The 13,141-nt window shown below is 44.8% G+C and overlaps 1 protein-coding gene across 13 annotated transcripts in view; it reads right to left on the minus strand.

Annotated features, from left to right (window-relative positions):
• Positions 1 to 1,088: 1,088 nt before the first annotated feature.
• The window catches only part of Znf384 (zinc finger protein 384), a 29,716-nt gene continuing 17,663 nt past the window's right edge, over positions 1,089 to 13,141 (minus strand). For 10 of the 13 annotated variants that reach the window (XM_032905671.1, XM_032905667.1, XM_032905668.1 and 7 more), the window contains 5 exons: positions 8,138 to 8,362; positions 7,300 to 7,482; positions 5,850 to 5,928; positions 3,179 to 3,337; positions 1,089 to 2,634 (listed from right to left, as the gene is read on the minus strand). In XM_032905671.1, the coding sequence (XP_032761562.1) occupies positions 2,242 to 2,634; positions 3,179 to 3,337; positions 5,850 to 5,928; positions 7,300 to 7,482; positions 8,138 to 8,362 (1,039 nt within the window). In that variant the 3' untranslated portion in view covers positions 1,089 to 2,241. The remainder of the gene's footprint in view (positions 2,635 to 3,178; positions 3,338 to 5,849; positions 5,929 to 7,299; positions 7,483 to 8,137; positions 8,363 to 13,141) is intronic. The other 3 variants (XM_032905672.1, XM_032905673.1, XM_032905675.1) reach the window with 1 other exon arrangement.

Here is a 13,141-nt window from a genome sequence, read left to right on the forward strand (position 1 = left end):
AGTGGGATGTGGACTCCATTTTAAAAGCATGCTGTTAGATAATTTACTCTGCCCACTCTTTTCTATACAGTGAGAATAGACAACATCGAGTGAAAGTGAAAATGGATATTCACCCACAAAGGTGCGGATTCCAATCCTGTGAGAATGGGGTTGTAACTCTCCGTAGTTGGCCAGTACACCAGGCAGTAACCAACAATGGGGTATACTGTCCTGGATGCCTCGTCCCAAATTAAATGGGATTTATTATCCACACCTCTAAGTAATGACAGTTGGTCAGTTCTCAGATATGAGAACACTTGTCAACTTTTTCAGTACTGTATGAAGGATTTAATCTTCATGAAGCAGTCTTGGAAAATTAGCTGAATTCTTTCATGGTACAGTGTGAGAAGTCTTAGGTTTCTTGTTATGCTCTGTCCAGTACAACGATCTTCCATTTTAGGTGAATATGATAATCATTATTTATCATGGGAAGCTCACTACATTTGGCATTTTCTTCAGTCTTAAACCCAGTAGCAGGTTATGGTTTCCATCACTGGAAACATCTGGTCTTAGGCACTTGAGTCTAGTGAGACATTATGTATACAAACACAGTGCCCAATAGAATTTGGATAAAATAGGTGAAGCACAGGTAGTGCAGGACCTTTCAAAAGGCCATACATGTCTGTGCCCCTACCCTACCTGCACAAGACAAAAGTTCTCTGTGTAGACCAGGCTGTCTTAGAACTCGCTCTGTAGACCACAGTGGCCTCTCAGAGATCCAGCCTTCTGAGTAAAGTTGTGCACCATCGTGGCCTGGCAGGGTTTTTTTTTTTTGTTTTTTGTTTTTGTTTTTGAGGGCAAAGGGTAAGGAATATAGCCATTTTGTTAAATGAATTCTCGTCTCACATAAGTAGGCAGTGCAATCTCTATGACAGAATCTGTACACAAATGTTCCTAAACTAAAAATGGCCTTGGAATAAAACATATGGTGGCTTACCACCCAAGCATCCATTCTCCACACGTTCCAGTTTAAATCCTTAGTGCTGTCCTGGAATAGCTCCCCAAATAGCCTTTTCCCATGCTAGCTTACATCAGTTGCTTACTGCCTCTCATCCTTAAACACAAATTTATTTCTGTACAATGTTCTAAAAACACCCCTTAGTTTGTACATAAGTTTTTCATTTTTAAATTGCTTTATAACAACTGTATAATTCCTGATTATTTTAATTTCCTTTTATCTGAAATCTCCCATGATTAAAAAAATTGAAAGGGAAAAGAAAATTAAAATGCCATGGCCAGAGGACAAGGTGGAGAAAAAAAAATAAGACAAAAATAAAACATCAATATGAAAATTCTCAGAGATAATGCATTTATAAACACAGAAATGGTTACAACAAAGATGGCCGTGATGAGCAGGTATATATATATATTTATATATATATATATTTATATATAAATCCATGTCCGGCATCTGACCGTGGCACCTAGGGAGGCTAAGTCCAGTCCTGTGTGTGCCCTGAATTCTCCCTTCTCTGCAAAGCCCAGATGGCATCGCAGAGAGCACAGCTTACACAGCTCCCAGAGCTCCTTGGACTGGGGTAGTGAGACTGAGTATATAGGCCCTTGGTTGGCAGAGAAGGAAGGAGGTTGTAAGGAAAAATGGTAACTCACACTCTTAGCCACCGTTGGTCACCTGGGGAATCTCTGGCACCTTGGTGACCATGTATCAGCTATTGCCCCCTTACAAATAAAAAAGGTATAGTCACCACCCAATATGAAGTGAGACCATGTTAAGGGGAAGGAAATGGCTCACAGGGATCAGGCCACGTGCAAAATCTGTTCTTTTACAGGTAAGCATGGAACGGAAGGCTGGCGACATTTAGAGCTTCCTTCTCTGTTATCTGGGAGGGCCAGCCACTAGTCTTCTATCAGCCCCAACTTTGAGGATGGAGAGAAAGGTAATCGCCCACACACTGGACAAGATGTGAGGTTACAGCGGATCCTTCTCTCAAGCACCAAGCCCCAGTTTTAAAAGCTCTGCTTGGATGGGGGCTGTTGGATAACACTATCAGCTCAGGATTCCTTGGCCAATCAGGAGCAGCTGAGATTAAGGATGGTTATCTTGCGAAGAAAAGCCATGCCTGAGACCCAAGGAGCTGGAGACAGGACTTGTCAAGGAAGAAGAGAACTTTCCCACCAAGAAGAGTTGACAAAGGAGGGACCAGGACTTCTCCCCTTTCCAATGGATGGCAGTACGGATCTCTAAGAGCTGGCCAGGTGTTCCACCTGGATGGTGCTGGTGGTGACAGTGAGGCAGATGTCTTTATGATGCTCTGCCGGCTTATAGGGGGTCAGGTCAAAGGAACATTGGGGTGGAGGGTTCTGATTGCTGTCCCCACCACCCCCTCCCTGGGGAGCTGCCCCAGGAGACTGGAAGTGTGGTGGTTGTGGAGGTGGTGGCTGCTGCTGTTGCTGCTGCTGTGATGCCTGTGAAGCTTGGGCCTGGGCCTGAGCCTGGGCCTGGGCCTGAGCCTGGGCCTGAGCCTGGGCCTGGGCCTGAGCCTGGGCCACCGCCGCTGCTGCCGCTGCCGCTTGCACTTGTTGTTGGAGATCAGGAGGGTTGTGTTTGCGCATATGTTTCATAAGATATGTTTCCTGAGGGAGATGGGTATAAAAAGAAGTTAAGATAAAAGGAAGGGAAAAGATAACCTGCAACTCTCAGCCTGGGCTCTTACTCTGTTGTATCTATTTATGAAGGGATGTTCTGGAGTTGGGCAAAAAGGAACACAATCTTTTTTTTTTTTCTTTTTTTTGGAGCTGGGGACTGAACCCAGGATCTTAGCAAGCGCTCTACCACTGAGCCCCAACCCCAAGGAACAGAATCTTTAGAAGTCACTGTGCACACTGAGCTGGCAGACAGAAACCTATTTCTCTCAAAGACCTCTGAGAGAAGCAATTATAACCTTGTTCTAGAATCTTATAGAAAGTACCCGAAATCTTTTTCCCTCACAAAGCTAGCCTTTTATGTCTAGAATGAAAGCCATTGTTTATGGTGCTAACTGTCTCTGAATACTGACAATTAAGCAAGAGCGGGGGAAAGCAGGTGACAGGCCATTCACCAACAGACCTCCATCAAGAAAGGACACAGTGGATTGCTGTCTTAAGACATATGGGGGTTGGGGAGTCACAAAGTACTTACTGATGTATATGCTCGACTACAGATTGTGCAGGTATAAACCTTGGCGTGCTTCACTGTGTGTGTAGATAAATGAGCCTCTAGTGAGGCTGCGTCTGTGTATGCTCGGTGACAGTTGTGGCACTTGAAGGGTTTATCTTTGTTGTGCTGCCGTCTGTGAGACTGCAAACCAATGAGAGAAACCAAAGTAAGTACTGACTCTTCCTTGGCCTTTATAGAGAGACAGCCCCAAGGTGAGCATAGGCCATCCTCGCTTCCCTTTCTACAGGAAAACAGTAGAGACTGCTTTGAATGAAACTTTAGGAGTAGTGACTAAGAGAGGAAATGTCATCTCAAATGGTACAACATGTCCTTTCCAGGGGTTCACAGAATCAACTCTTCGAAATATTGAGCTAAGGGCTGAGGAAAGGATTCAGTGGGTAGAGTGCATTAACAACTGTGCTCAGACCCTCAGCATCCACATAAGAGTAGGGTGAGGTGTTGTGGAAACAGGAAGACAGACCCCTAAGGCTTATCGGTCTAGTCAAAAAAATGGTGAGCTCCAGATTCAGTAAAAGATACTGTGTCACAAATAAGGTGGAGAGCTATAGAGGCAGACATCCAACTGCAGCCATACTCAAGCGTAATAGCCACAGCTGTCTACACACACAGTGAACCAGGTGTGCCTCTGCGCTCTTGCTCTCTCACACTATAGATCGGCTATATCAGGTGAGAGGAATCTGTTCACATTCAGCTAAGCCACAGACCTTGCAAAAATCCTGGGCATAGCAGCACATGCCTATAATGCCAGCACTTAGAAGGCTGAGGAGTTAGGATGGCAGGTTCAAGGCCAGCCTGAGCTACATGCACGGCACACCATTTTAATAACAAAATCACAAGGATTGCATGTGTAGCTCAGTGGTAAAGTGCTTGCCTAGAGTAGGCTATGAAAAACAAAACAAAACCAAAACATGAAAAATATGCCATATTTCCCATTGAGTGCCTTTGTGAGATTGGGGATATCAATGTTCTATTAATGCTACCATGGGATTGGCTCATATATTACAATTATGCTTTGTTTTGTTTTTGAGATGGGGTTTCCCGTAGCCTAGGCTGTTTTTTTTTTTTGGTTTTTTTTTGGAGCTGGGGACCCGAACCCAGGGCCTCATGCCTTCCTAGGTGGCGGCTCTACCACTGAGCTAAATCCCCAGCCCGTTTTTTTTTTTTTTAATATTTGTGCAGGCCAGCCTGGTCTACAGAGCAAGTTGCAGGACAGCCAGGACTACCTATCTCAAAAACCAAACCAAACCAAACCAAAAAAACCCAACCTCCATCCCCCCTGCACAAAAAGCAAAAACAAAACAAAAAACCCTAAAAAATGAGTATTTGTACAGGTGCCTTGGGGGTTAGAAGTAGCACTGGATTCCCTGGAGTAGAGTTAGAGGTAGGTAACTGTAACATAATCCTAGGACCTCTGCAAAAACAGCAAATGCTCTTAAGTGTTGAATGCTATTTTTTTTTTTTGTTTCTTGTGTCTTGCTATGAAGTCCAAGGGAGGCTGGTCCCAGGCACATGTCACTATTGCCATTACCTGAGGGTTTGGGCTTTTTGGTTTTATTTTTTTTAATTTGGTAATTGTACCAGGGACTGAACCTATGGCCTGGTACATGCTCTACAATAACTATCAGTGAGCTACAGAACTGGTCTTTCTCCTTTCATTTGTGTGTGTAGGTTTGTGTCCCAGACTGTGCGTGCAGGCATAAATGCATTATGTGTGGGTGTGCGTACTTGCCATGGTACATGAATAAAAGATAATGGACACCTTCTCTGAGAGGGTTCTCACCTTCCAGTCAATGTTGGCTGCAAGGGTCGAACTCAGATAGTCAGTCAGGCTTGTACAGCAAGTATGTTTCCGATTTGAGCCATCTTATCAATCTCCAATTCTTAAAAAATAACCCTTTTGGGTGTTTGTTCAGATGCACATGTGTACACGTGCATTTGGAGGCCAGTGACAACTTTGGTGTCATTTCTCAGGAGTCACTCACCTTATTTTCTTAGACACAGTCTCAGTGGCCTGTGGCTAGCCCATTGCTTAGGCTGGCTATGCAGTGTGCTCTGGGGATGCCTGTGCCCACTTTCCCAGCACTGGGACAACCAGCTCACACCAAGACGACTAATGGTTTTTTAGATTTATTATTTGTTTATTAATTTATTTATTATGTATACAGTGATCTGCTTACATGTGTGCCTGCAAGCTAGAAGAGGGCATCAGATTCCATTACAGATGGTTGTGAGCTACCATGTGATCGCTGGGAATTGAACTCAGGACCTCTGGAAGAACAAACAGTACTCTTAACCTCTGTGCCACCTCTCCAGCCCTTTTTTTTTTAAAGATTGTAGGGATCAATTCGAACCTTCATGTCTGTGGCAAGCACTTTACAACAATTTTATTTTTAAACCTTGAGACACGGTTATATCAGGCTGACCTGAACTCATTTTGTAGCTTAGGCAGGTCTTAAACTTTGGATCCTTTGCCTCAGCCTTCTAAGCAGCTGGGATTAAAGCCTGACAGGCCCAGCCTTACCTCAGTAATTTTTAATGTATTTCTCTTGAAAAACCCTGAGAATCACAGTATTTGCTAAAAGGCATCCCCAAGTCTCAGACTCAAGATCTCATGTGCAACCCAGACACTGACCTGCAGGTTGGAGAGTTGTGTGAAAGCCTTCTCGCAGCCCGGGTGTGCACATTTGTATGGTCTATCGCCAGTGTGGATTCTACAGAGGACGAGAAGAGGCAGAGCATGCGCGTAAGCAAGGTCACTTAGGAGACAAGCTCCGTACAAGACCTCAGGTTCTTCAGGTTGCCTCCAGGAAAGCTGCTCAGACGCACGTGCAGGAGGCGCTAGCTCAAGCCCCCCTTTGCCCTGGGATGGTTTGTGATGCCTCATCTCTGCTCACTGCCTACAGCACTCAGCTCAAGGATTCTGCTGCGAGAAGGAGGACTGAGGACTCAGTCACCAGGTCACAGGCAGGGCATGATTTGACATACAAATTTGCATTCAGAAACAAGGTAAATACAATTATAAGAAAGAAGAATAGACAACACTTCCTCCTTGGTCTCTAGCCTATAGGCAGAAACTGTCCCCTCAGCCTTGAGCGTCCTATCCAGAGACAGTCCTGTGGTCAAAACCAAGTTACAATGATTGTTGACAGAAGCAGTGACTTTAGTGGAAACTCGTGGAAATCCCTAGGGAGACTCCCTCCAGTCTAAGCTCTTAATGACAGGAAATCCTGAGGTTGGAACCAAGTTCTCCTCTTCCCAACACCATAAGGCACTCTCTCTACTACGATGAGCACAAGACATGAGGATGCACCAACACCTGCTCCTTTTGAGGGACTTCAGACCATCTCTGTGATCCAGGCCTCAAATACACGAAGACAGCAAACTCCACGTCTGACATTTTCAGGTGAGAACATCACATCCACAAGAAGCAGGGTGAGATGGCCAATTGCCAAGAGTCTGGACTTCATCTTGATAGATCACCAAAGGAAAAGGAAACCATCAGCTCTTTGGTCCCAAGCTGTCAGACTGCCTTCTCCCTAGTAACTCCACATTGAGATTAAATGCAAGCATCCTACTTATGAAGTAAGAGCTTTTCGTTTGTCTCCACTCCTCTGTGAATGTTCAGTTCATGCTTCCTCCTGTGCTCTTCTCTTGGCATCCCTTGGAATCAACCTTGCTTCTTGCTGTGAGTGTATCCAGGCTGGTGCCAGCTTCATCTGATTACATCTCCCGATTAACTGTGCCCTGAGGCACCAGAGAAGAAATCTGGTAAGAAGTGTGCTTGGTATTCCAGGGAGGAGAGCGAAGGAAAGAGTCATCTTTGCTCCAAGTGTGCCTCTGTCTTTAATCAATCAGGAAAGTACCATACAATCACTGTGTCTTTTCAATACAGTTTGTGCTCCAGAAAGACTCTTGGCTTCCACTTCTTTTCTCTGTTGCCAGTCATATTCTCCTCCAGCCAGGTCTCACCTCCAGCCAGGTCTCTCCCCCGCCCCCCCGCATGCGGGTGGTTGTGTCTCCGGGGCGGGGGTGGGGAGGGCATGCCAGCAGGGCGGGATCAATAGCCCGCCCCTCTCCCTTACCGTGTGTGCTGCTGGAGGTGGGAGAGCTGGCGGAAGGCCTTCTGGCAGTAGGAACAGTTGTAGGGCTTGGCCCCCGAGTGGATACGGAGGTGCTGAGCCAGGTAGGAGGTGTTGGCGAAGGTCTTGGAGCAGTGCGGGCACTTGTGGGGCTTGATGGTCTCCGTGTGCATCTTGGAGTGAATCCTGCCGGAGAGGAGAGGAGGGAAGGGGGGAGGAGGAAGCAGTTCGACACCATGGGCTCAGCTCTCTGCTGGGTGAAATGATGTTGCTTGACGGATGAGAGCACCCCCTCCTCCCTCCTCCCAATAAAGCTCCGGCTGCAGAGGCTAATGGAGGACACCCATGCCTAGGTTGTTGCTGATTGCAAGTCGGTTGCTAGAATGGCAGTGAGATGATGAAGACTGCAACCCATGGCTCTCGGTAACCTTACGGCACTCAGTCTTGTCAACCCTCGCTCGTCAGCCTTTTCCTAAGGTTATACACTCACCACAGTTACCCTGTTTCCAAAAAGCAATTTGAACATAGGCCAATACCGCCTGTTCCCCATGGACCTGAAGTTGAGTGCACACCATGGCTCTGAACTGAAGCATATAGTAAAAGCAGGGTCTGCTCTGTAGAAGATTTCCAAACAGACACAGAAAGAAACCACAAAAGTTGTTCCAGAACTGGGGATTGGAAATCACAATTTTCAAGGCCCCCCCACACTGCTAGGTTACACAGTTTAATTTTCAGATAGTAACAAAAGAGTAAGATTTCAAAAGGCAAAGGAGAGAATGGTTGGCACAGGCCACACGGCCTTGAAGGTTTTGTACCTAGGTAGGGGTAAAAGCAGCCTTACCGGGTGTGCTGCTGCAGGTGTGAGAGCTGACGGAAGGATTTCTCACAAAAGTTACAACTATAGGGCTTGGCCCCTGAATGGATACGGATGTGCTGGGCCAGGTAGGAGCTGTTGGCGAAGGTCTTGGAGCAGTGTGGGCACTTGTGGGGCTTGGTCTCGGTGTGTGACTTGGAGTGGATCTGCATCTCCGACTTTGAGTAGAAGGTCAGTGAGCACATCCGGCACCTGGCCAAGCAAGGGCAACATTAGAGCTTCCCCTAGGACGTGCTGCCTGCTGAGCCTCACAGCCCTGCCAAGAGACGCCCGCCTAACATCCCATCTCCTGTTCCAACCACAGTGAGGCTTGTAGACGCTTTCTCTTTTCTTTTTAAAGAAAGGGTCTCATGTAGTTCAAGCTGGCCTTGAACTCATGAGACTCTTGTTCTTACCTCCCAACTGCTGGGACTGTAATAGCTATGTGCCACCAAGCCCAGCTTCTCACTTCTCTTTACTGCCTAAGCTGACACAGTGCCCAGGACTCAGAAATACCCAATCAGTGCTGCTGGTAAATGACTGGATACCCTAAGTATACACAATTTAGCATTGGACTTGGGTAAGGCAGGAAAATATAAGCTGAGTGAATACAGATCAGAGGTTCTTGACCTTCCTAATGCTGTGACCCTTTAATACACTCTCTTGTGTCGTGATGATCCCAACCACAAAATTATTTCATTGCCACTTCATAACTGTAACTTTGCTACTGTAATGAATCATAATGTAACTATCTGTTTTCTGATGGCCTCAGGGGACCCCTGTGAAAGGGTTGTTTGACCTCCAAAGGGGATGTGACCCAAAGGTTGAGAACCTCTGATAAAGACTTTATTAGGCCAGGTAAGTGTTCAAACTTGCTTCTCCGTGTTTATCTATTTGTCCCTTAGTGTTCAGGTCTCCATGCAATGAGGAAGAAAAGCTGGCTAGATGAGCGCTCCCATCTCTACATAACAGTCTTCAATGATTTCCCCTACTTCCTTTTCAGAATGACTGCTAAAGAGATGGAGACAGAAAGTACCAGAATTACTTGGAGGGGCTTTCCCAACCCTTATCTGGTCTCTACGTAGCTGACATTCCACTAATCATTTGCCTTTGCCTCTCGTCTCAAGCCAATCAAATGAGGACCACTTTTGAAACAGGCCAAGGTAACTGTTAGGAGTGGATTATAGTCCTTAAGTCTTAACAAGAAAAAGGATTGAAAAGCAATGCTGAACTATGCTAAACCTTTCCTTTTGTTAACACAGGAAGCCAGCACTGGCTCTCCTAGATGACACCCACAGCACCTGAATACATGTACTGGTCACCTGAACCAGTGGATCCTTCCTGCTCTGAAGCTATCCAACAATATCAAATAAGGAGGTCTCTCCCCAAATTAAGCCATCTTTGTAAACTGGGCATCAAAGGGGATGGGATGATTCTTGTGTTCTTCTCATTTCAGAATTTTTGAGATCAGCTAAGACCAAGACAACAAGTTCCCTCTGAGAAAACAGTATCATTTGCTCTCATCTCTGTATTAATCTGTTCACTAAAATCACAGTAACTTGATAACCAATCTTCGTGCTGTACTCACTTTGTAACTCTGAAGGAAACTCTGACTACCAGTTTATCAGTGACTGAGACATCCAAAAACCGCAGGAGAGATCAGTGTGGTCCAAAGTAAACAGTCAATGGAGATACCTGAACTCAAGTCCAACGGACGGAATTCAGTTACAGGTTGCCCACTAACCTGGACCTCAATCTTCTCATCTTTAGAATAATGCTATTAATTTTTGCCTCTAGAAGGGCCAGTAAGCACCCATGACCATCAAAAGTAAGCTAAATGTCCTTTATTAATAAAACATTATTGCTAACAGCCTCAGTGTTGATAGGTGAGCCAATGATGATACGGGTATTTTACAAAGACTGAGGTCAGCAACTGGACACAATGCCATTTCTATGACACTGAACTAATGTTGAGAAGTCAGTCCTTCGAAAACTAAAATTTCTCATTCCAGATAGAACATGTTCACTGTTTAAAAAGAAATGTTTTTACAGTGCTGGGGCTCGAACCTAGGTCTTGCCACACACCACGAAAGTGCTCTACTGGGTTGGGGTTTTAGCTCAGTGGTAGAGCACTTGCCTAGGAAGCGCAAGGCCCTGGGTTCGGTCCCCAGCTCCGGAAAGTGCTCTACTACTGAACTGTATCCTCAGCTCCAACATTCATTTTAATTTAAATCCTATCACCCTTAAAATGAAAGTTAATTATAAACAAGAAAATGATCCTAGCACTCGGGTGACTGAGGCCTAGGATGTATTCCAGCTTGGGTTAGAGTGAGACCCTGTGTTAAGAAACCAGAAAGAAATCTTCATCAAAACTTTAATTAGAGGAGAAGCTGAAAAACTTAACTGAAAACAGACTGGCAAGCTAGGTACAGTGGCACACGCATATAGTCCCAGCACCCAAGAAGTGGGAGACGGGACAATCAGGAGTTCAAGCCAGCCTGGGTTGCCTGAGACCCCCATCTCATAACAGAAAAAAAGTTCGGCATCAGCATAAAGTCTTCCTAGGGGGTTGGGGATTTGGCTCAGCTTGCCTATAAGGTCCCAGTCCCCAGCCCAAAAAAAAAAAAAAAAAAAAAAAAAAAAAAAAAAAAAAAAAAAGATCCTAGGGTTCAACGACATGAGGATGGTCAGACAGTTGCTATGACAACCACAACTGCTGCTACTATTGCCAGGGATGGCGGTAGGTGCTTTTAATTAAGCATCTTTTGTTTCTACTCAAAATAACCTCGCAGGTATTCTAATTCTATACAAAGGAGCCCAAAAGCTCCAAAAAAAAAAGCTACTCGTCAAAGGGCAGCTGTGAGCATATGATTGCCCAATGCTGACCTAACTAACTCCATAGTCTTGACACTAGAAGGACTCAAGCAGAGGCTGCAGAGCCATCTGCAGGTGAGGGCACTGACGTCTGATGATCATTTAAGTACAGGCTGGGCTTCCTTAATCCAAAAATCTAAAACCTGAAATGCTCCAATATCCAAAACTAAGCACTGAAAATTCTACATGTTGCCTTATGGGACAGATGGAAATCAAAACACAGGTTCACTAAAAATACTGTGTAAAAGTACATTTAGGTTATCTAAATAAGGTATATTTGGAACAAATGAATTCCCTTCTCTTACTTAAAGCCTGAGCACAATTTTATTAAAGTCTAAAAGAAAACCGGCAGGGAAGGCAGATGGAAAAGAAGAAAGCCATGCCTTTCTGAGTTAGACATGAAGGTTCAACAAGCAGGCAGCCCCAGAACACCCCAGCAGTTATGTGGGTTGGAGAAACTTCAGAGAAAGTGAGGAAGTCCAAAGTGTTAGGGAGAGCGATCCTAGGCTTGAGCCACTACTGGGAGAGGGGGAAGGGGGTGGGGGAGGGGGATAGCTATACCCTTCTGAGCCAGGACTAAGGCTGGCAAATCCAACAGTCTCATAAAAGTTCCACAGCAGTCGTCTCTATTCTGGCTTTTGAGAAGCTATAGAGACCAGGCTGGCATTGAACTCTTGATCCTCCTGTGTCAGCCTCCCGAGATTGCTAGTGTGTGCCAGGTACCACATCCAGCCTAACAGATTCATGTTCAGACACGGGCCCAATCCCCACAGGTCTCATTATATGTGTGCAGATATTACAAAATTTGAAAACAGCCAAAGTCTTAACCACTTTTGGACAGGAAATATTCAACCTGTGTTTTAAAACTCTAGGGTCCTAGGAAGCCAAGTGCGTCCTTGACTGTAAGGTACTGACTATTAAGAGTCTGACTCAGGACGCTCTGGCGGTAGGAAGGGAAGCTAGCACCCACACCATCCAGTCCATCACTTCAATGGACACTAATGGACATCAGACACATTAACAATGCTATGCAATAGTGGCCTTGGATTCAATGATCACTGTGAATTATTATCCCAGTGTTTTCTAATCTAAGATGCTGGAAACAGTTTCAAGTGTTCTGATTTCCCCTCAAAATATTTTCACACAATGGCAATCTGGCTGCCTTTCCCATTCACTTCGCAGATGGGAACAGAGACTCGGAGCTGAGTTGTCCACAGTAGCAGCTCCTAACCCTCCATGCCCAGTCGTGCCACTCACAACTGCGATGGGCAGAGCTGACACACATGCACCAAAATCAGGATTCTTTCTTTATAAGACAGGCAGCCAGCCAGGATTCTTTGTGATTTAATAGATCCCTTTGGACTTTAGAATTTTAAGTTTCTGAAGCCATTTTTTCCAACTAGGATATAGTCATTTCAGTTTCAGTGTACTGTTTAATCATCCAAGTATGGGGGCTTTTAAGAATTCCAAAAACGCTGAGGGTAGAAGGTCCCAGAAGGCTTCCTGCCTGCCAGCTGTGTACTCACAATTCTTTATATATACACCCGTGCACATATTCATACACAGCTGCAAAATCCACAATGATTTTAGTATAGAGAAAAAAAATTAACTTGGCAGAATGGAAGGCCCTGGTGAACCAGAAGGGCTGCCTTCACCTTCAACATGGTATCAATGCATCTCATGTCACATGCCCTCACTTTAAGCAAATACATAAAAAAAAATCCAGGTATCTACACAACCAAGTTTAAAGGGATTTTCATTTAACTGATATAATAAAAGAATGCCTTTAAATGAATCAAACTTGTCAGGTACCTTTATAATATGGTATGATGTAAACATTTTCCAGGAACACTTATTGTATAAAGTGGGGTACACCTGTAATAATAAAGCTACAATGAACTTCTGGATTACAGCTGGAATTCTGCAGTGCTCAATATATTCTGCATAGCAACACCGCCCTCTTTTTCATGTATAAAGAGGTATTTAAACAGTGTACTTGTGGATAGTCTCCATAGAAGAACTAAACAATTCAAGTAAATAATGCTAAATTGTGATTAGCTCTCATCTTTCTGAACTTCCCAACATTTTAAAGATTATCTCATCTATACTCCCAACAAA

The sequence above is a fragment of the Rattus rattus genome, chromosome 6, assembly GCF_011064425.1.
Source record: "Rattus rattus isolate New Zealand chromosome 6, Rrattus_CSIRO_v1, whole genome shotgun sequence".
Lineage (NCBI taxonomy): Eukaryota > Metazoa > Chordata > Mammalia > Rodentia > Muridae > Rattus > Rattus rattus.